A 22,761-nucleotide genomic window follows, 5' to 3' on the forward strand; every position below is an offset into this window, starting at 1 on the left:
TGGGTCTCGGAAGAGGTAGAGGTAGACCAAAGAAGTATTGGGGAGAGATGATTAGGCATGACATGATGCTACTTCATCTCACTGAGGACACGACCCAGGATAGAAGGGTGTGGAGGTCGAGGATTAGGGTAGAAGGCTAGTAGGTAGTCGAAAGTTCCCCGTTCTTTTCTAGTAGTATTAGTAGCGCTCTTGTTTTTTCATATTCTTTGACCTCTAGTATTTGCCTATTATTTCATTATCTTCGTGTATCGTATTTTCCTGAATGTTACTATTTGATGCTATATTTTTTTTTAATTGTTATTTTTATTGTTGTTGTCTTTTTCGCCCTTTTTCCTTATCGTTCTTTGTCTCCCTCTTCTTTCTTTCTTCTTCCTATTTCTCCTTTGTCTTTTTCCCTTTTCTCTCTTTTCACCTTTTTTTGAGTCGATGATCTATCGAAAATAATCTCTTTACCTCGCCAGGTAGGAGTAAGATCTGCGTACACACTATCTTTCCTAGATCTCAATTGTGGGATTACACTGAGTATGTTGCTGAAGGGCATATCTTTTCTTGATTTGCCAATTTCACTTGAACTTATGTACTCGATAAAAGGAAGATATATAATCCTTTTAACTTAAGCATTTTTAGTGAATTATGTATTTGACTTAACAAATATGAAAAGAGGGTCTAATTTCGTTAAACAAACTTAAGCGTACGTCTTTACCCTGTAAACTGAACTTAAATTACTTTTGCGCCTTTGGCTTTTCAAATAAACTAGTAGAAGAAAATAAAAATAAAAACTGAGTAATACTCAAGAAGAGGAGATTGAGAAAGAGCAAAAATCAACAAACTCTCTATAGTATGAACTTGTAATTGAAAAGAAATGCCTTGCATGCGTCAATGAATAGCCACTCTAGAAATTAAATATGGAGATATGCATATATAGATATCTGATGCACAATGAGTAAGTGATAATTCAAATAAATTATACAGAAAGAATGTGCCTTCATTTACCAATACAAATTGTTAACGAAGCGTAAGTACAAGCCCTAAACAAGGAGAACAAGATCACAATCACAAACAACTTGACATATAACTAATGTCTAGCCAAAAACCCCTGTCACCCCAAAGCGGATTTTTTTTTTATTTCCTCCCTCCAAGAGCTCTGCACCTTGCTTTTGGTGTGACTCGAACTCAGAACTTATTGGTTGGAAGTGGAGGGTGCTCACCACCAGAGTAACCCACTACAAACTCATGTCTAGCAATGCATCATGATCACAAACTCATCAAAATTCAGTAAACCATCGCCATTAATATCATATCTCGCAATCATTCCTCTGCACTCGTCAATAGTTCTCGACTCCCCTAATCTATCGAGCATTCTCTGTAAACTCTCCGGAGTAATGCATCCACATCCCTCCATTTCATACATCCGAAATGCCTCCTTCAACTCGCGCGCCTTCTCTTCTTCGGTCCCATCTTCTACTAATCTGACAAAATCATCGAAATCCAATAAGCCATCATCGTCCGAGTCATGGGCTGCAACCGCAGCCTTTGCTTCGTCATATGACATATCTTTGCCAATCAAATGTACACATTGTTGCAACTCTGATGCTGATATTTTCCCATCTCCGTTTTCATCTAGGCGGTCAAGTAGTCGCCTGTACTGCTGCTGGTATACTTCCATCCTTAATTATAATCAAACGAGAGAATGACTAAAAGAAATAGAGAAAAGTGTTTTTGTTGATCCGGAAACTTGAGCACAAGAAAAAATTAATGTACCCTGGAGCCAAAGAATCCAACGAGGGAATTCAATAAAATGCACAAATGACTAACTCAAAGTTAAACCTATGACCTAAAACAAAATTTTAATCACTTTTGCGTTTGCCGCTACGCTAGAAAGATCACCATGTGTAAAGGGATCAACACAAAAAAGGTATTTTTACTATATTTTCGCAATATTATAACCTCTATTGTTTATTGTGATATCACCTTATCAGCATAGGAATATTTCACAAGGAATATAATATAAACGGGAAAAAGGAAGTATAAAATTCAACTATAAGCCTAAAAAGAAGAAGAAGAGAATTCAACGACGCACTGCGAATTGAAGAAACCAAAACACAAATCTAAATATATGTATGTTGTTGAAACTAGAAAACGGCAAAATTCCGCGTAAAGAAACTAGGAAGATTAATTGTTTGGTGAGTTTGGCGTGTAGGGTTGATGAATTTAATCGACATGTTAGGTTTCGAGAAATCCAGGAAGCAACACAGAAGTATCTGAGAATGTTCCAAGATATGTGGAAGGAGACATGAAAGTCAAATTGTAGAAGAAAATTTGAAAGTCAAATATATCTTAAATATCTTACTTAAAAGAGGCACTTGATAGAAGCGTGGAGGTTGACAATTCGGATAGAAGATTAGTAGATAGTTGTTTCTTTTACATGCCGGTAGCATTAGTATTTGTCTCCTATTTTGATATCTTCTGATCCGTAGATTTCTTTTACTATATGTTGATTCTTTCGCTTCGATTATTCTATCACCCGGTCACCTTACCACCTTATTTTGTTGTTGTTACTTCTGTTTCCTTTTCACTTTTACCTTGAGCCGGGGGTCTATCAGAAACAGATTCTATAACTTACAAGGTAAAGGTAAAGTTTGAGTATACTCTAAGATTCCCAAACTTTGCTTTGTGAGATTATACTAAATTTATTATTAGTTATATTTTACTTAAAAGAGGCGGATGTGCGGAGCCCGAGAAATAACAAAAGGGTAGGTTTTTCAGCCACTTATTATATGGGGGTGTAAAGTCCGGATACTACGTAATCCAACCCAATCAATTTACGTATTTAAAGATTTGATTTTACGATTGAAAAGTTACAGTCATTTGAAATTTAAAAACAGTTTAGAACGGTTTGTTAGGTTCAATAGCTAACTGGCATATTCAGAATTAGAAATATGTATAGTTCCTTAGTTAGTATTTTATGGGCACGCAAAATTTTAGGAGATTCTTGATCGGTCGTCCGAGTTCATGCAGATAAAGTGGACTATAGTACAAGAAAATCTGGAAATCGTCCTGAATTCTTGTGTTATGATCCTAAAACCTAAAAAACGAAGAACGATCATGGGGAAGCTATGACTATTGTTCATTAGGTTATTTTTGATGGGCTCGCAAAATTTTAGGAGTTTCGGGACCTGTCTCCCGAATTCACGCAACTGGCGTGAAATATAGCACATGAAAATATGAGAATCGCCCCGAATTCCTGTTTTATGGCCCTAATACGCCAAAAAAGTGGAACGGTGATGATTATTATTCATTAAGTCGTTTTTGATGGGCCCGCAAAATTTTGAGAAATTCGGGGTCGGTCACCCGAGCTCACGCTTATGGCATGGACTAGGGGTGGGCGTTCGGTACTTCGGTACGGTATTTAAGAATTACGGTTCGATATTCGGTATCCGATATATCAATTGTATATACCAAATACCGTACCAAAGTAATTCGATACGTTTCGGTATTTCTTGTTTGGTTCGATTCGGGACGGTTTCGGTGGCCAACCAAACTAAGCTGAACTAATTTTAGCATTAGTATAAAATGTTAACATAGCTGGCCAAAACAGTTTTCATTCTTTTACTAAAAATATTTTTAACACCAAACCTTGAAATAGGAAAGCACTGTTATGGAATTGTAGACCACAGATCTTTACCCTCAACTACGCCTTGTAGTCTTTGTAATTTTTCAAAAAGCAATTGTGATTAGAGTTAGAGTTCAGTGAAATGATATGTTCTAACATAAATTTTGATATAGTACAATTACAGGTAAAAGCAGAGGAGAAAAAAGAGTCACAAAATAGCGAGGCAGACTGGCAAAGAATGAAAAATTCCCCGACAAACCAACACCTAACGATCCCTTTGGCTGTATTGCACGCTGCAAACTATATACTGCAGAAGCAGAAGTAGCAGAAGCAGAAGTAGCATAAGCATCATCCAAAATACAGAAAGCCATATGAAGCCTATGGTTCATTAGGTCGTTAATTGTGGGCCCACAAAATTTTAGGCGATTCGGGGCCAGTCACCCGAATTTATGAAGATGGCGTGAACATTTGCACACGAAAAATCGAAAATCATGCTAAATTTTTGTTTTATGGTCCTAAAACACTAAAAAAATGAGGAACGTTCATGACAAGATAATGATTATAGTTCATTATTTTATTTCTGATGGGCCCAAAAAATTATATGCGATTCGAGGCCAGTCGCCCTAATTCATGAAGATGGCATGGACATTAGCACACAAAAAATCGGAAATCATGTTGAATTCCTGTTTTATAGCCCTATAAGGCCAGAAAATGAGGAACGTTCATGGCGAAATAATGACTATGGTTCATTATGTCGTTTCTGATATGCTCACAAAACTTTAGTCGATTCGGGGTCGGTCGTCCGAATTCATGAAGATGGCATAGACATTAGCACACGAAAAATCGGAAATCGTATTGAATACCTATTTTATGGCCCTAAAACTCTAAAAGATAAGGAAAGGTCATGGCGAGGCTATGACTTTGGTTCATTAGGTCGTTCCTGATGGGCCCACAAAATTTTAGACTATTCGGGGTTGGTCGTCCGAATTCATGAAGATGGCGTGGACATTAACACACGAATAATCGGAAATCGCACTGAACACCTGTTTTATGGTCCTAAAATGCCAAAAACGAGGAACGGTCATGGCAAAGCAATAACTATGGTTCATTAGGTTGTCTATGATCGGCTCACAAAATTTTAGGCGATTCGAGGCTGGTCGCCCGAATTCACTATGATGGTATGGACATTAGCATATGAAAAATCAGAAATCGTGCTTAATTCCTATTTTATGGCCATAAAACATTAAAAAACGAAGACCGATTATGGAAAAGAAATTACTATTATTTATTATGTCTTTTCTGATGGGCCTAAAAATTTTTAGGCGATTCGGAGCTCATCGCCCGAATTCATGAAGATGGCGTGGATATTAACATACAAATAATCGAAAATCAGCATGAATTCCTATTTTATGGTCCAAAATGACATAAAGGGAGGAACGATCATGGTGAACAGTAACTATTATTCATATGTTATTTTTTATGGGCCCATAAAATTTTAGACTATTCGAAGCCCGTCACCTGAATTCATAAAGATGACGTGGACAACACACGAAAAATCGAAAATCATGCTGAATCTCTGTTTTAGTGTCCTGAAATGCCAAAAACGAGGAACGATCATAGTGAAGCAATGACTACAGTTCATTCGGTCGTTTCTGATGGGTCCACAAATTTTAGGCGATTCGAGGCTGGTCGCCCGAATTCATGTAGATGGCGTGGACATTAGCACACAAAAAATAAAAAATAATGCTGAATTCTTGTTTTATGATCCTAAAATGCTAAAAATGAGGAATGGTCATGGCGAAGTAATGACTGGTTCATTAGGCCAATTCTGATGGTCCCGCAAAGCTTTAAGTGATTCGGGACAAATCGTCCGAATTCATGAAGACGACGTGGACATTAGCACACGAAAAATTAAAAATCATGTTGAATTCCTCTTTTATAGCCCTAAAACGCCAAAAAATGAGGAACGTTCAAGGTGAGGCAATGATTATGGTTCATTAGGTTGTTTCTGATGGTTCACAAAATTTTCGGCGATTCAGGGCCGGTCGCGTGAATTCATGAAAATGATGTGGATATTAGCACACTAAAAATTAGAAATCGTGTTAAATTCGTGTTTTATGGCCCTAAAAAGCCAAAAATATAAAACTCTCATGGAGAAGCACTGGCTATGGTTCATTAGGTCATTTTTATAGGCCCACAAAAATTTTAGGTGATTCGGGGCCGATCGCCCAAATTTATGAGATGGCATAAACATTAGCACACGAAAAATCGAAAATCATGTTGAATTCTTGTTATATGGCCCAAAAATACAAAACATGAGGAATGATCATGGTAAGTCAATGACTATGGTTTATTTGGTGGTTTCTGATGGGCCTACAAAATTTTAAGCAATTCGAGACCGGTCGTCCGAATTCATGAAGATGACATAGACATAACCACACGAAAAATAAGAAATCATGCTGAATACTTGTTTATTGCCCCTAAAATACTGAAAAATGAGGCACGATCATGGCGAGGCAATGACTATGGTTCATTAGGTCGTTTCTGATGGACCCACAAAATTTTAGGTGATTCGGTGGCGGTCACCCGAATTAATGAAGATGGCGTGGACATAAGCATACGAAAAATTAGAAATCGTGCTGAATTCCTGTTTTATAGCTCCTAAAACGCCAAAAACGAGAGGAACAATCATGGTGAGGAAAACACTATGGTTCATTAGGTCATTTTTGATTGGCCTACAAAATTATAGGTGATTCGGGATCAGTCGTCCAAATTCATGAAGATGGCATAGACATTGGCGCACAAAAAATCGAATCATGCTGAATTCTAGTTTTATGCCCCTTAAATAACGAAACCCGAGGAACGGCCATGGCGAGTCAATGAGAATAGTTCATTAGGTCATTTCAGATAGGCCAACAAAATGTTAGGCGATTCGGGAATGATCATCCGAATTCATGAAGATGGCATGGACATTCATAAATCATGCTGAATTCCTGATTTATGGCCTTAAAATGCCAAAATATGAGGAACGATTATGGTGAGAAAATGCCTATGATTTATTAGGTTATTTATGATGGGCACACAAAGTTTTCGGCGACTCAGGGCCGGTCGCCTGGATTCATAAAAATGGCGTGGACTAAGCATACGAAAAATCAAAAAACGTGTTGAATTCCTGCTTTATGACTCTAAAAAGCCAAAAATGTAAAACGATCATGGAGCAACAATGACTATGGTTCATTAGGTCATTTATAATGTCCCCATATAATTTAAGGTGATTTTGGGCCGATCACCCAAATTCATGAGATGGCATAGACATTAGCACATGAAAAATCGGAAATTAAGTTGAATTCTTGTTATATGGCCCTAAAATGCATAAAAACGAGGAACGATCATGGTGAGATAATGAATATGGTTCATTAGGTCATTTATGATGGGCCCATAAAATTTTAGACGATTCGGGGTCTTTCGTCCGAATTCATGAGTATAGCATGGACATTACCACACGCAAAATCGAAAATCATGCTGGATTCTTGTTTATTACCCCTAAAATGCCAAAAATCGAGGCACGGTCATGGCGAAGCAGTGGCTACAATTCATTAGGTCGTTTTGATGAATCCACAAAATTTTAGTTGATTCGGTTCCGGTTATCCGAATTCATGAAGATGGCGTGGACATAAGCACACAAAAAATCAGAAATCGTGTTAAATTCTTATTTTATGGCCCCTAAAACGCCAAAATCAGAAATCATTAGGTCATTTTTGAAGGGCCCAAAAAATTATAGGCGATTCAGGGCCGGTCGCCCAAATTCGTGAAGATGGCATAGACATTGGCACACAAAAAATTAAAAATCATGCTGAATTCTAATTTTATGCCCCTAAAATGACGAAAACCGAGGAACGGTCATGGCGAGTTAATGACAATAGTTCATTAGGTCATTTCAGATAGGCCCACAAAATGTTAGGTGATTCAGGACTGATCATCCGAATTTATGAAGATGGCATGGACAATAGCACACGAAAAATCAGAAATCATGCTGAATTCCTAATTTATGGCCTTTAAATGTCAAAACACGAGTAACGGTTATGGTGAAGAAATGCCTATGGTTTATTAGGTTATTTATGATGGGCTCACAAAATTTTCAGTGATTCAGGGCCGGTCGCCTGAATTTATGAAAATGACGTGGACCAAGCACACGAAAAACAAGAAACTTGTTGAATTCCTGCTTTATGGCTCTAAAAATCCAAAAATATAAAACGGTCATGGAGAAACAATGACTATGGTTCATTAGGTCATTTTTAATGGGCCCATATAATTTAAGGCTAATTTGGGCCGATCACACAAATTCATGAGATGGCATAGACTAAGCACATGGAAAATCGAAAATCATGTTGAATTCTTGTTATATGGCCCTAAAACGCATAAAAACGAGCAACGATCATGGTGAGATAATGACTATAGTTCATTAGGTCATTTATGATGAGCCCATAAAAGTTTAGACGATTTGGGGTCGGTCGTCCGAATTCATGAGTATAGCGTGGACATTACCACACGCAAAATCGAAAATCATGCTGGATTCTTGTTTATTACCCCTAAAATGCCAAAAATCGAGGCGCGGTCATGACGAAGCAGTGGCTACGATTCATTAGGTCATTTTGATGAACCCACAAAATTTTAGGTGATTCGGTTCCGGTTGTCCGAATTCATGAAGATGACGTGGACATAAGCACACGAAAAATCAGAAATCGTGTTAAATTCTTATTTTACGGCCCCTAAAACGCCAAAAACGAGAAACGATCATGGCAAGGAAAACCCTATAGTTCATTAGGTCATTTTTGAAGGGCCCAAAAAATTATAGGCGATTCAGGGCCGGTCGCCCAAATTCGTGAAGATGGCGTGGATATTGGCACACAAAAAATTAAAAATCATGCTGAATTCTAATTTTATGCCCCTAAAATGACGAAAACCTAGGAACGGTCATGGCGAGTCAATGACAATAGTTCATTAGGTCATTTCAGATAGGCCCACAAAATGTTAGGCGATTCAGGACTGATCATCCGAATTTATGAAGATGGCATGGACAATAGCACACGAAAAACCAGAAATCATGCTGAATTCCTAATTTATGGCCTTAAATGTCAAAACACGAGTAACGGTTATGGTGAAGAAATGCCTATGGTTTATTAGGTTATTTATAATGGGCTCACAAAATTTTTGGCGATTCAGGGCCGGTCGCCTGAATTTATGAAAATGGCGTGGACCAAGCACACGAAAAACAAGAAACGTGTTGAATTCCTGCTTTATGGTTCTAAAAAGCCAAAAATGTAAAACGGTCATGGAGCAACAATGACTATGGTTCATTAGGTCATTTTTAATGGGCCCATATAATTTAAGGCGAATTTGGGCCGATCACACAAATTCATGAGATGGCATAGACTAAGCACATGGAAAATCGAAAATCATGTTGAATTCTTGTTATATGGCCCTAAAACGCATAAAAACGAGCAACGATCATGGTGAGATAATGACTATAGTTCATTAGGTCATTTATGATGAGCCCATAAAAGTTTAGACGATTTGGGGTCGGTCGTCCGAATTCATGAGTATAGCGTGGACATTACCACACGCAAAATCGAAAATCATGCTGGATTCTTGTTTATTACCCCTAAAATGCCAAAAATCGAGGCGCGGTCATGACGAAGCAGTGGCTACAATTCATTAGGTCGTTCTGATGAACCCACAAAATTTTAGTTGATTCGGTTCCGGTTGTCCGAATTCATGAAGATGGCGTGGACATAAGCACACGAAAAATCAAAAATCGTGTTAAATTCTTATTTTACGGCCCCTAAAACGCCAAAAACGAGAAACGATCATGGCAAGGAAAACCCTATAGTTCATTAGGTCATTTTTGAAGGGCCCAAAAAATTATAGGCGATTCAGGGCCGGTCGCCCAAATTCGTGAAGATGGCGTGGATATTGGCACACAAAAAATTAAAAATCATGCTGAATTCTAATTTTATGCCCCTAAAATGACGAAAACCTAGGAACGGTCATGGCGAGTCAATGACAATAGTTCATTAGGTCATTTCAGATAGGCCCACAAAATGTTAGGCGATTCAGGACTGATCATCCGAATTTATGAAGATGGCATGGACAATAGCACACGAAAAACCAGAAATCATGCTGAATTCCTAATTTATGGCCTTAAATGTCAAAACACGAGTAACGGTTATGGTGAAGAAATGCCTATGGTTTATTAGGTTATTTATAATGGGCTCACAAAATTTTTGGCGATTCAGGGCCGGTCGCCTGAATTTATGAAAATGGCGTGGACCAAGCACACGAAAAACAAGAAACGTGTTGAATTCCTGCTTTATGGTTCTAAAAAGCCAAAAATGTAAAACGGTCATGGAGCAACAATGACTATGGTTCATTAGGTCATTTTTAATGGGCCCATATAATTTAAGGCGAATTTGGGCCGATCACACAAATTCATGAGATGGCATAGACTAAGCACATGGAAAATCGAAAATCATGTTGAATTCTTGTTATATGGCCCTAAAACGCATAAAAACGAGCAACGATCATGGTGAGATAATGACTATAGTTCATTAGGTCATTTATGATGAGCCCATAAAAGTTTAGACGATTTGGGGTCGGTCGTCCGAATTCATGAGTATAGCGTGGACATTACCACACGCAAAATCGAAAATCATGCTGGATTCTTGTTTATTACCCCTAAAATGCCAAAAATCGAGGCGCGGTCATGACGAAGCAGTGGCTACAATTCATTAGGTCGTTCTGATGAACCCACAAAATTTTAGTTGATTCGGTTCCGGTTGTCCGAATTCATGAAGATGGCGTGGACATAAGCACACGAAAAATCAAAAATCGTGTTAAATTCTTATTTTACGGCCCCTAAAACGCCAAAAACGAGAAACGATCATGGCAAGGAAAACCCTATAGTTCATTAGGTCATTTTTGAAGGGCCCAAAAAATTATAGGCGATTCAGGGCCGGTCGCCCAAATTCATGAAGATGGCATGGACATTGGCACACAAAAAATTAAAAATAATGCTGAATTCTAGTTTTATGCCCCTAAAATGCAGAAAAACGATGAACGGTCATGGAGAGTCAATGAAAATAGTTCATTAGGTCATTTCAGATAGGGCCACAAAATGTTAGGCGATTCGAGACTGGTCATCCGAATTCATGAAGATGGCATGGACAATAGCACACGAAAAATCAGAAATCATGCTGAATTCCTGATTTATGGCCTTAAAATGCCAAAACACGAGGAACAGTTATGGTGAGGAAATGCCTATGGTTTATTAGGTTATTTATGATGTGCTCACAAAAGTTTCGGCGATTCAGGGTCGGTCGCCTGAATTCATGAAAATGGCGTGGACTAAGCACACAAAAAATCGTAAATCATGCTGAATACCTATTATATGACCCTAAAATACCAAAAATGAGGACAATCATGGCGAAACAATGGTTATGGTTCATCAGGTCATTTTTGATAGGCCCACAAAATTTTAAACGATTGGGGGCCGGTAGCCCAAATTCATGAAGATGGCCTGGACATTAGTACACAAAAAAATAGAAATCGTAGTAAATTCTTATTTTATGGTTCTAAAAAGTCAAAAACAAGGAACGATCATCCCGAGACAATGACTATGGTTTAGTAGGTCATTTCTGATGGGCCCATAAAATTTTAGGCGATTCGGGGTCGATCGCCCAGATTCATGAGATGGCGTGAATATTAGCACACAAAAATCGGATATCATGTTGAAATCTTGTTATATGGCCCTAAAATACATAAAAACGAGGAACGATCATGGTGAGGCAATGATTATGGTTAATTAGATTATTTCTGATGGACTCACAAACTTTTAGGCGATTTGGGTCCAGTCGCCCTAATTCATGATGATTGCATGGACATTAACACGTGAAAAATAAAAAATCACGCTGAATTCTTATTTTGTGCCCCTAAAATGCCGAAAGATGAAGCACGTTCGGAAATAACTATGGTTCATTAAGTTGTTTATGATTGACCCACCGAATTTAGGCAATTCGATGTCGGCCGTCCGAATTCATGAAGATGGCACGGGCATTAGCATATGAAAATCAAAAATCGTACTGAATTCCTATTTTATGGCCCCTAAAATGCCAAAACATGAGGAACATATATGGTGAAACAATGACTATAGTTCATTAGGTCATTATTTATGGTTCCGAAATATTTTGGACGATTCAGTGTCGGTTGCCCGAATTCATGAAGATGGCATGGACATTAGCACACAAAAAATTAGAAATCGTGCTGAATTCTTATTTTATGTCCATAAAATGTTGAAAATTAAGGTACAATCATGGAGAGCGAATGATTATGGCTCATTAGGTCGTTTCAGATGGCCCCACAAAATTTTAGGCGATTGGGGGCCCGTCGCCCGAATTCATGAAGATGGCGTAGACATTAGCATACGAAAAAATGGATAATCGTACTGAATTCCTATTTTATGACCCTAAAATGTCAAAAATTGAGGAACAATCATGGTGAGGCAATGACTATTATTCATTAGGTCGTTTCTGACGGACCCAAAATACTTTAGGCGATTCGGGGCTTATCGTCCGAATTCATGAAGTTGGCATGGACATAAGCACACGAAAAATCAGAAATCATGCTGAATTCCTAATTTATGGCCCTAAAATGCCAAAAAATGAGGAACGAACACGGCGATACAACGACTATGGTTCATGAGATAGTTTCTAATGGGGACACAAAATCTTAGGTTATTCGGGGCTGGTCGCCCGAATTCATGAAGATGGCGTGCATATTAGCACACGAAAAATCAGAAATCGTGTTGAATTACTGATTTATGGCCCTAAAACGCCACAGGAATGGCCATGGCGAGACAATGAATATTGTTCATTAGGTAGTTTCTAATGGGCACACAAAATGTTAGGCGATTCGGGGTTGGTCACCCAAATTCATGAAGATGGGATATTAGCATAAGAAAAATAAGAAATTGTGTTAAATTTCTAATTCTATGGCCATAAAACACCAAAAAATATGAAACGTTTTTTGCGAAGCAATGACCATGCTTTATTAGGTCATTTCTGGAGGGACCTGTAAAAGTTTAGGTGATTCGGGGCCTAAAATTCGTGATTGGATATTTTTGAGTCTAGTAGGGTTCTTGCTTGTATTGTTGCATAGTCGTCCTTGTTTGAGCGCATTAAGGCTCACAATTATTATTATCCCCATTTGTTTGTGCTTAAGGACACTATGCAGTGGCGTGGTGCAAAGAAGGTGGTTGTTAAAGATGATGGTGTTATGCGACTTCAAGTCGGTTTTGTGTTCGTATTGTTGATGGCTTGAGGCATTTAATACTTTGGTAGGCTCACGTTTGCAGTATTCTACTCATCCCAGTGCTACAAAGATGTATCGTGATTTGAAGAGACATTATTGGTGGCGGAGGATGAAGAAAGATATTGTCGGTCATTTGTTACAATATTTGAATTGCCAACAAGTTAAGTATGAACATTAGAAACTAGGTGATTTCATTCATAAGATGGTTATATTATAGTGGAAGTGGAAGCGTGTCATTATGGACTCTACGGTAAGTTGACTAAGTCCGCACATTTCATACATGTGTTGACCATTTATACTTTCAGAGAGGTTAGCTTAGATTTACGACATGTAGATAATTCGTGTGCATGGTGTGCCTATTTCTATCATTTCAGACCGTGACACTTAGCTCATATCTCACGTTTGGAATGTTGTTCAGCGGGAGTTGGGTACATATGTGGAGCTTATCATAACATTTCACCCGAACGGACTATTTAGATTCTTGTGGACATATTGCGAATTTGTGTGATTCTTTTGTAGGTCATTGGGATCAATTTTTACTTTTGGCAGAGTTTTCTTAAAACAATAGTTATCGGTCTACTATTCAGATTGCTCCGTATGCGGCTTTGTATGTGAAACAATATCCTTCTCTTATTGGTTAGTTTGAGCATTGTGAGGCCAGGTTGTTGGCTATAGAATTGGTTCGTGATGCTTTGGAGAATATGAAGTTGATTCAAGAACCGCTTCGGACAGCTCAGAGCATGCAGAAAAGTTAAGCGGATAATAGGCCCCCGAAGTGGCATTTATGGAAGGTAAGAAGGTACTTCTGAAAGTAAACATCGTTTATGGCTTGTCAGAGTTATTTAACAATCTTACAAGGAGATGCAATTTTTCTTATTACCAGTCATGTGCCTGGAGAATCCACTGTCCAGATACCAATCGTCATTTTTCCTCTCAGTGTAGCCTGCAAAAATATTCACAAGTTAGATTTGGGAACCTAGACTAGCTTTGGTCCTTTCTTGTTTGAAATGGGATGAATCAAATTTCTTTTTACCTAATGAGGCAGTGGTGTGAACTTTACACTTTTGCTTGCCTTGATCCACTTAGATTGTTCATGGGTGATAGTCTTAGTTTGTTTTTTCTTTAATAAATTTGGGAGGATCAAGAACTCCTTTTGATTGAGCATTAATAGGAAAATGCATAAGTACCTCCATCACCTATAGTCGGATTTTTAACTATATATTTTATCTTTGGGAGAGTCCTATTACCTGCTCTGAACTATTTTGAAGTAGAATAAATTTACCCTTAAATACCACAATCACCCTTGACACGTGGTATTTCATCAAACTTTTTATTTATTTCTTATTCTCTTCCTAATTTTTTGTTATTATTTTTTTTCCTTTCTGCTTTCTCTATTTGATTTCCGTCACCTAACCTAGCTGAACAACAAGGATTCACCCCAATGTTTTCAATCACCAACTTCGGGTTTTTTTTTTTTTTTTTTTTTTTGCTTGGCTTAAGGTGTTTAATGGCTATTGTGATAGAGGGTTTTGGATGTGGTTATGATTGGTGATTATGGGTGGCGAGGCGTAATCAAAATTAATAGGTGAGTGATGGTGAAGGATCTGAGTATATATGTGCTATAGGGTTAGAAAAAAGATTCTTTCGAATAAAATTACATTGACTCCAATTTTTACGGCGTAGAAAAGATTTTTCGATGAGAGATATTTTTTCAGATCTAGGTGTATTTTGCTTTGCATATGAATAAATCTTTTTAACAGTGTTATTGTATGTGAAAGGAAAAGAAAGAAGAAGCATATTAGCATGATAAATGGAAGAAGAAAATTCGGACAACGTCGCCGGCGAATGATGTCGAAAAAGTGAAGACGAAACTGTAGGAGAAAAGAAAAGAAGTAAAAGAAGAAGACAAAGGAAAAAGAAAAGAAAAAAGGAAAAGTGAGAAATTATATATTTAATTAAAAAAAATTAAGAAAGTAAATTTCTTCTAGAAATTAAAATTATACTTTTGCTTCTCACTCTCTCATGGCCATCATAACAAGAACTTCGGCTTAATTTTGCTTATGTTTCTTCTAAATTTATCAGAAATGCAACTTCACTTTGTTGACCTCCTTACTCTAACATTAATTTAAACCTGAATGCCATTTGAAGTGAGATAAAAAAGTGTTTTGATGAGTATCTCTTATGTGTGACCTCAATAGAGTATATCTTTGGCTTTAGCATTCATCTGCATCATTTGGATATCCTCAGCAGAGTACTTTACTCTGTCTTGATAGTTTCTGTGCCATCTGATTCTTGTTTGGTGGGAATCATCGAGCCTTGTGCGGTGATATCTCATAGATCATAGTCAGTGGCATGTAGAAACACTTCCATACATGCCTTCCATTCATTGAAGTATTGTCCATCAAATAATGGTGGCCTATTGATTTGCATCCCAAGTTGCAAGATTTGAGATGAATTTCTATCTACATCAAACTCAGATGATTCTGAATCAATCAATTCAAACAAAGACATGGCCTCATTGTTTTCTTTATCTTCTTCTTCTTCATCACCACTATCTTTGTATGTTGCCAGAAGTGCTTGCCTCAGCGATTTAGTAAGTTCCTTTACATCGATCCTTTTGCTTTTCCTTTTTCTCTTTCTCAGTTCTTTTCCTTTTCCATTTAAGTTTCCACACCGGAAAGTCCTTCACCGTGTGATCCATCTTCTTATAATATTCATCATTTGATAACTTGTCAATGATCTTTCTCTTGCTTGTATTCTCCCTCCTGAAATTTCCATTAAGATTCTTCATAAATTTCATCAGTCCAAACAAATATGGAAAAGGAAAATAAGAAAAACTCTCCTAGTCCTAAACATACACACATATATACACCCATACACACGCTTCTTTAATAAAAACCTTATAGAGATGTAAAGGTTAATACGGCTTCTTGAGTAAAGGTTTTTTTGTCAAACCTTAATGAGAACGTAGAAGTAAAGGTTAAAAGATGTAAAGGCTAATAAGCAAAACCTTATTGAGAACTTAGAAGATAATTCTTGAGTTTTTCTTTTGCCATTTTCTCTTCTATTCAGGTTAATATAAAGGTTAATATGGCTTCGTGACTAAGTTGGAAGATTGATTATTTGGAATAATGTCAGAAAGTTTTTGTAAGAGATCTTTGTGCATTGTCATCGGTATCAAGGATTGTTAGGTTTCGTGAATGAGCGCGAATGGCAAATGGAAGAGGCACCTTTTGAATTGCACCTCTTCAACTAACCCTTTTTATTGTCTATAAATTTAGAGGCTTAGCCTAATTTTTCAGTGATGGAAAATCTGAAAACGTCTTCCCTCTTTTCTACATTGTTGCATTATTTTTCCAAATAAATATAGTATCAAGTGTGATTTACTCCGTTTGTTGATTTCGCTAAAGTTCTGTAATTTCGATTGCCAGTATTACAGAATAGTTTTTCCGTTCTATCATGGGAGGAAGTAATTCATAACCTTGGGCAACAGTGATGAGATTAAATTCCTTAAGGACACACAAGCAACTTGTGCGCTCGGAATTATTTTACGATTTGTTTATTGAACTAATGTTTCCTTTTCCTCTAATTTTATGATTTCAAACAAAGATTACCAACAATCTTAAGGAATTTACTTTAATACTCCATCCGTTTCAATTTATGTGAGCCTATTTTCTTTTTAGTCTGTGCCAAAAAGAATGATCATTTTCCTTATTTGAAAACAATTTACCTTTATACAATGATTTATAGCCACACAAAATATATGTGTCTCATTTTAAACCACAAGTTCAAAAACTCTGTGCCCAGTCAAATGAGTTCACATAAATTGAAACAGAGGAGGGAGCAGTTGATACCAGGAAAAAGAACAAGAAAGAAGTGAAAGTCGTTTGTCATGAAGAAAAATGACGAAGCGATTTATTCCAAATAGTCGTGAAAGTAGTCTGGATTAACACCACATTTATTTTGATTATTCATCTGGACAAAAACAAAAGATGAATATGCAATTTTTCCGGAGAAGCAAATAAAGAGAAGATTTCTATGAGTCTGGTTATAAAAGATTTTCTTAATAGTATGGATCTAAGATAAACTGATAATTTGATATGGCCTCGTGGGCCGGAGATATAATCGTTAAATAATGAGAGATAAAATTTGGAGATTCCTTAATTATGAAAGAACTGTTTACTTAATTCAGAATAATGGGCTTACAACCGTATTAATTAATCCATGTCTAATTTAATGATATTATTCCATTTATTTATAGCCCCATAGTAAGTGTCTAAGTCAATCCCTCGTCACTACCTCTTCGGGGTTAGGCGAGATACTTACTGGGTACACGTTGATTTACGTACTCATGCTACACTTGCTGTACAGTTTTATGCAGGTACACATATGTTTGGCGGCCTTGTGGGTGCAGAGGCGCGATTATGGCGGGGACTTAGGTGAGCTGCATTCTATACGACGATCCGCAGCCAGCAGAGTCTCCCTCAGAGTACTTACATTTTTCCTGTCCAAATTTGTATTCCGGATAACTGTTGTATTTTATTTTACATTCCTAGTTAAATGCTCATGCACTTGTGACACTGGATTTTTGGAGGATTATGGGTTGTGCTGTATTGGAAATTTTAATGATATTATTATTTATCTTGTAAACTTCATATTTTATGATTTAAATTGAAGGAAGAATATGTTTTCAAAAGTAACAAAATGAGAACCCAATTAAGTACTTATTGTTGGCTAACCTGACAGTGGTGTCCGGCGCGATTACGACCTTTATGGATTTTGGATGTCACGAGATCAAGGAAAGCTTATCGAGCCAAAATACAGAAAGCCGGAATATCCATAATTGGGCGAGAATCTTGGCGGAAATTACGGCGCATATCAATGAGAGGCCAATTAATTAATCTATCATGAGATTTCTTGTTGTATTTAAAAAATAATATTAAGAATAGGACTTCCCTACTATATAAAGGGGGGTCTGATCATTTTCAAGGGGGGAGACATATACATTCACATTCGCAGACACATACAGATTTAGATTCATAGAATATAAAGCAATATACTGCCTTTTCTTCTGGTTTTGATATTGAGTCACTTTGCCCTTGTATTCGTTACTCTCCATTCAATTTGAGGGTGATCAAACTTGAAAGCCTAGGGTAATTAATTCATTCGATTTGCATTCATTTCTTTTACAGTTAATTTCGATATTCATTTATATATTTTCTCAATTTGTACCAAGTTATACTACGTATCCTTAGAACCGCGTATAAATTCAACTGTTATCCATTTTTTGGGTAAACAGGTTAATATAAGATTAACCTTTTCAAGGGCATTTTCTGTTACGAGATTAGTAGAGCAGTATAGGAAGAGAAAGAAGGACTTACATATGGTATTTGTATATAGACCTAGAAAAGGCGTACGATAAAGTCCAGAGGGAGGTCATGTGGAGATGTTTGGAGGTTAGCGGCGTTCCGGTAACATACACTAGGGTGATCAATGATATGTATGATGGTGCTAAGACTCGGGTGGAGGTGACTCGGATCACTTTCCAGTAGTGATGGGGTTGCACCAGCGATCGGCTCTTAGCCCGTTTCTATTTGCCTTGGCGATGGATGTGTTGACGCGACACATTCAAGGGGAAGTGCCATGATGCATGTTATTTGCCGATGACATAGTGCTGATTGATGAGACGAGAGACGGGGTTAAAGTGAGGCTGGAGGTCTAGAGACAGACCTTATAGTCTAAAGGTTTCAAGTTGAGTAGGACCAAAACAGAATACTTGGAGTGTAAGTTTAGTAACAAGACTCATGAAGCGTATGTGGATGTGAAGCTTAGTATATACCCTAGTAATCCCCAGGAGGAGTAGTTTCAAGTATCTCGGGTCAATAATCCAAGGTAACAGGGAGATTGACAATGAGGTCTCCCACTGTATTAGTGCGGGGTGGATAAAATAGAGGCATGCATTCGGTGTTTTGTGTGATAAGAAGGTGCTATCAAAATTTAAGGGTAAGTTTTACAGAGTGGTGGTTAGACCTACTATGTTGTATGGAGCTGAGTGTTGGCCAGTCGAGAATTTCCATGTTAAGAGGATGGAAGTAGCATAAATGAGGATGCTGAGATGCATGTGTGGGAATACCATGAGAGATAAGCTTAGGAACGAAGTTATTCGGGATAAAGTGGGAGTGGCCCCCATGGAGGACAAGATGTAAGAGTTGAGGTTGAGATGGTTCGAGCAGTGAAGAGGAGGAGTACAAATGCTACTGTTAGGAGGTGTGAGATGTTGGCCATGGTGGGTCTCGGAAGAGGTAGAGGTAGTCCAAAGAAGTATTAGAAAAAGGTGATTAGGCAAGACATGATGCTACTTCAGCTCACTGAGGACATGACCCAGGATAGAAGGGTGTGGAGGTCGAGAATTAGGGTAAAAGGCTAGTAGGTAGTCAAAAGTTCCCCGTTCTTTTTTAGTAGTATTAGTAGCGCTCTTGTTTTTTCATATTCTTTTACCTCTAGTATTTGCCTATTGTTTCATTCGCTTCGTGTATCGTATTTTCCTGAATGTTACTATTTGATGCTACATTTTCTTTTACTTGTTATTTTTATTGTTGTTGTTGTCTTTTTCGCCTTTTTTCCTTATCGTTCTTTGTCTCCCTCTTCTTTCTTTCTTCTTCCTATTTCTCCTTTGTCTTTTTCCCTTTTCTCTCTTTTCACCTTTTCTTGAGCCGAGGATCTATCGGAAATAATCTCTCTACCTCGCCAGGTAGGGGTAAGGTCTGCGTACACACTATCTTTCCTAGATCGCAATTGTGAGATTATACTGAGTATGTTGCTGAAGGGCATGTCTGTTACTATATAAACATAAAAAAAAAAATACTCCAACTCCGAGATGTATAATTTAGGGGTTGCCAGCTTTTGAAGTAAGGATTACTACTCAAAAATATACTACAAGAATTGCAGCATCCAAGACTCGACTCTATAGTCAGAACATTTTCCCCTTTATAGACGCCTATTGTACAAATCCAAGATATTCACCTCGTAGAATTGCCACAAAACTTCCTTTTGATAAGGTGAAACTTGCAGCATTAGCCTTCAACTTCGACACTACTGCTGTCTGCTGAAAGTATAATTAATTACTACCAATAACAGATCAGAAGCAGGTAATTTCAGACCAGAAATACTTAGCATGCACCAGCTCACTCTAACTCCACTTGAAGCTAATAAGCTTATACTTGGCAAACTATTTAGTAGGCGTTTGGACATAAAAATACTTTTGAAGAAAGTAGTATTTGGAGTAAAGTTAAAAATTGGTATTTGAAATTTGAAATTATGTTTGGACATATATTTCACTTGAAAAAATATTACAGTTTTATGAGTGGGAAAAAAAATCTTTTTTCTGGAATACTTAAAAAGGTGGTTTTGGTTTTTGAAAAACTCATTTTCAAAAAATCTCCAAAGAGTTACAAATTTTAATGGACACACTTTTGAAAAAATTTCCGAAAAAAGGAAAATAATATATGGACTAACAGGTCCTTAGTCATAGTCAAAAGGATAGATTAGTCAATATAATCAACAGGTTAAGTTCACCTACATACTTGTAATATTTCCACCATATTCTCAATTCTTATAATTAATATTCATAAACGTCCTTTGTTGGGTATGCGAACAAAATTTCAGATTGGTATCTGAAAAAATTTAAAAACTACATATAAGGTGTAGGGTGGAGAGAACAGAGAAAAACAATGACTAGCAATTTATTAACAGAGGCGGAGCTAGGATTTGAACCTTATGAGTTCGAGATTATAATCCTTTTAAGTTAATGAGTTCTAAATCAATAATTTGTACATATTCATTGAATTTCTTAATACAAATATAGGGTTAGAACAAAAGTTACTCGGTTCGGCCGAACCCGCAGCCAACACTGTGGCTCCGCCCCTGCTTATTAATACTATAAAACTTTATTATTTCTTCTCATTTGTATCTTTTCTTGATTTGCCAATTTCACTTGAACTTATGTACTCGATAAAAGGAAGATATATAATCCTTTTAACTTAAGCATTTTTAGTGAATTAAGTATTTGACTTAACAAATATGAAAAGAGGGTCTAATTTCGTTAAACAAACTTAAGCGTACGTCTTTACCCTGTAAACTGAACTTAAATTACTTTTGCGCCTTTGGCTTTTCAAATAAACTAGTAGAAAAAAATAAAAATAAAAACTGAGTAATAATCAAGAAGAGGAGATTGAGAAAGAGCAAAAATCAACAAACTCTCTATAGTATGAACTTGTAATTGAAAAGAAATGCCTTGCATGCGTCAATGAATAGCCACTCTAGAAATTAAATATGGAGATATGCATATATAGATATCTGATGCACAATGAGTAAGTGATAATTCAAATAAATTATACAGAAAGAATGTGCCTTCATTTACCAATACAAATTGTTAACGAAGCGTAAGTACAAGGCCTAAACAAGGAGAACAAGATCACAATCACAAACAACTTGACATATAACTAATGTCTAGCCAAAAACCCCTGTCACCCCAAAGCGGATTTTTTTTTTATTTCCTCCCTCCAAGAGCTCCGCACCTTGCATTTGGTGTGACTCGAACTCAGAACTTATTGGTTGGAAGTGGAGGGTGCTCACCACCAGAGCAACCCACTACAAACTCATGTCTAGCAATGCATCATGATCACAAACTCATCAAAATTCAGTAAACCATCGCCATTAATATCATATCTCGCAATCATTCCTCTGCACTCGTCAATAGTTCTCGACTCCCCTAATCTATCGAGCATTCTCTGTAAACTCTCCGGAGTAATGCATCCACATCCCTCCATTTCATACATCCGAAATGCCTCCTTCAACTCGCGCGCCTTCTCTTCTTCGGTCCCATCTTCTACTAATCTGACAAAATCATCGAAATCCAATAAGCCATCATCGTCCGAGTCATGGGCTGCAACCGCAGCCTTTGCTTCGTCATATGACATATCTTTGCCAATCAAATGTACACATTGTTGCAACTCTGATGCTGATATTTTCCCATCTCCGTTTTCATCTAGGCGGTCAAGTAGTCGCCTGTACTGCTGCTGGTATACTTCCATCCTTAATTATAATCAAACGAGAGAATGACTAAAAGAAATAGAGAAAAGTGTTTTTGTTGATCCGGAAACTTGAGCACAAGAAAAAATTAATGTACCCTGGAGCCAAAGAATCCAACGAGGGAATTCAATAAAATGCACAAATGACTAACTCAAAGTTAAACCTATGACCTAAAACAAAATTTTAATCACCTTTGCATTTGCCGCTACGCTAGAAAGATCACCATGTGTAAAGGGATCAACACAAAAAAGGTATTTTTACTATATTTGCGCAATATTATAACCTCTATTGTTTATTGTGATATCACCTTATCAGCATAGGAATATTTCACAAGGAATATAATATAAACGGGAAAAAGGAAGTATAAAATTCAACTATAAGCCTAAAAAGAAGAAGAAGAGAATTCAACGACGCACTGCGAATTGAAGAAACCAAAACACAAATCTAAATATATGTATGTTGTTGAAACTAGAAAACGGCAAAATTCCGCGTAAAGAAACTAGGAAGATTAATTGTTTGGTGAGTTTGGCGTGTAGGGTTGATGAATTTAATCGACATGTTAGGTTTCGAGAAATCCAAGATATGTGGAAGGAGACATGAAAGTCAAATTGTAGAAGAAAATTTGAAAGTCAAATATATCTTAAATATCTTAGTAGATAGTCGTTTCTTTGTCTCCTATTTTGATATCTTCT

At 37.1% G+C, this 22,761-nt stretch overlaps 2 protein-coding genes across 2 annotated transcripts; both read right to left on the bottom strand.

The window, feature by feature from the left end:
• Nucleotides 1-944: 944 nt before the first annotated feature.
• Nucleotides 945-2,094, bottom strand: LOC142168782 (putative calcium-binding protein CML19). Its single transcript, XM_075229930.1, has one exon. It carries the CDS (start codon nucleotides 1,664-1,666, stop codon nucleotides 1,238-1,240), a length of 429 nt encoding a protein of 142 aa, XP_075086031.1. The 5' UTR covers nucleotides 1,667-2,094; the 3' UTR covers nucleotides 945-1,237.
• Nucleotides 2,095-21,349: 19,255 nt separating this feature from the next.
• LOC107822824 (putative calcium-binding protein CML19) lies at nucleotides 21,350-22,484 on the bottom strand. The gene has a single exon (XM_016649396.2). It carries the CDS (start codon nucleotides 22,069-22,071, stop codon nucleotides 21,643-21,645), a length of 429 nt encoding a protein of 142 aa, XP_016504882.1. The 5' UTR covers nucleotides 22,072-22,484; the 3' UTR covers nucleotides 21,350-21,642.
• Between the last annotated feature and the right edge of the window lie 277 nt (nucleotides 22,485-22,761).

This window comes from Nicotiana tabacum, chromosome 14 (genome assembly GCF_000715075.1).
Source record: "Nicotiana tabacum cultivar K326 chromosome 14, ASM71507v2, whole genome shotgun sequence".
In the NCBI taxonomy this organism is placed as follows: Eukaryota; Viridiplantae; Streptophyta; class Magnoliopsida; order Solanales; family Solanaceae; genus Nicotiana; species Nicotiana tabacum.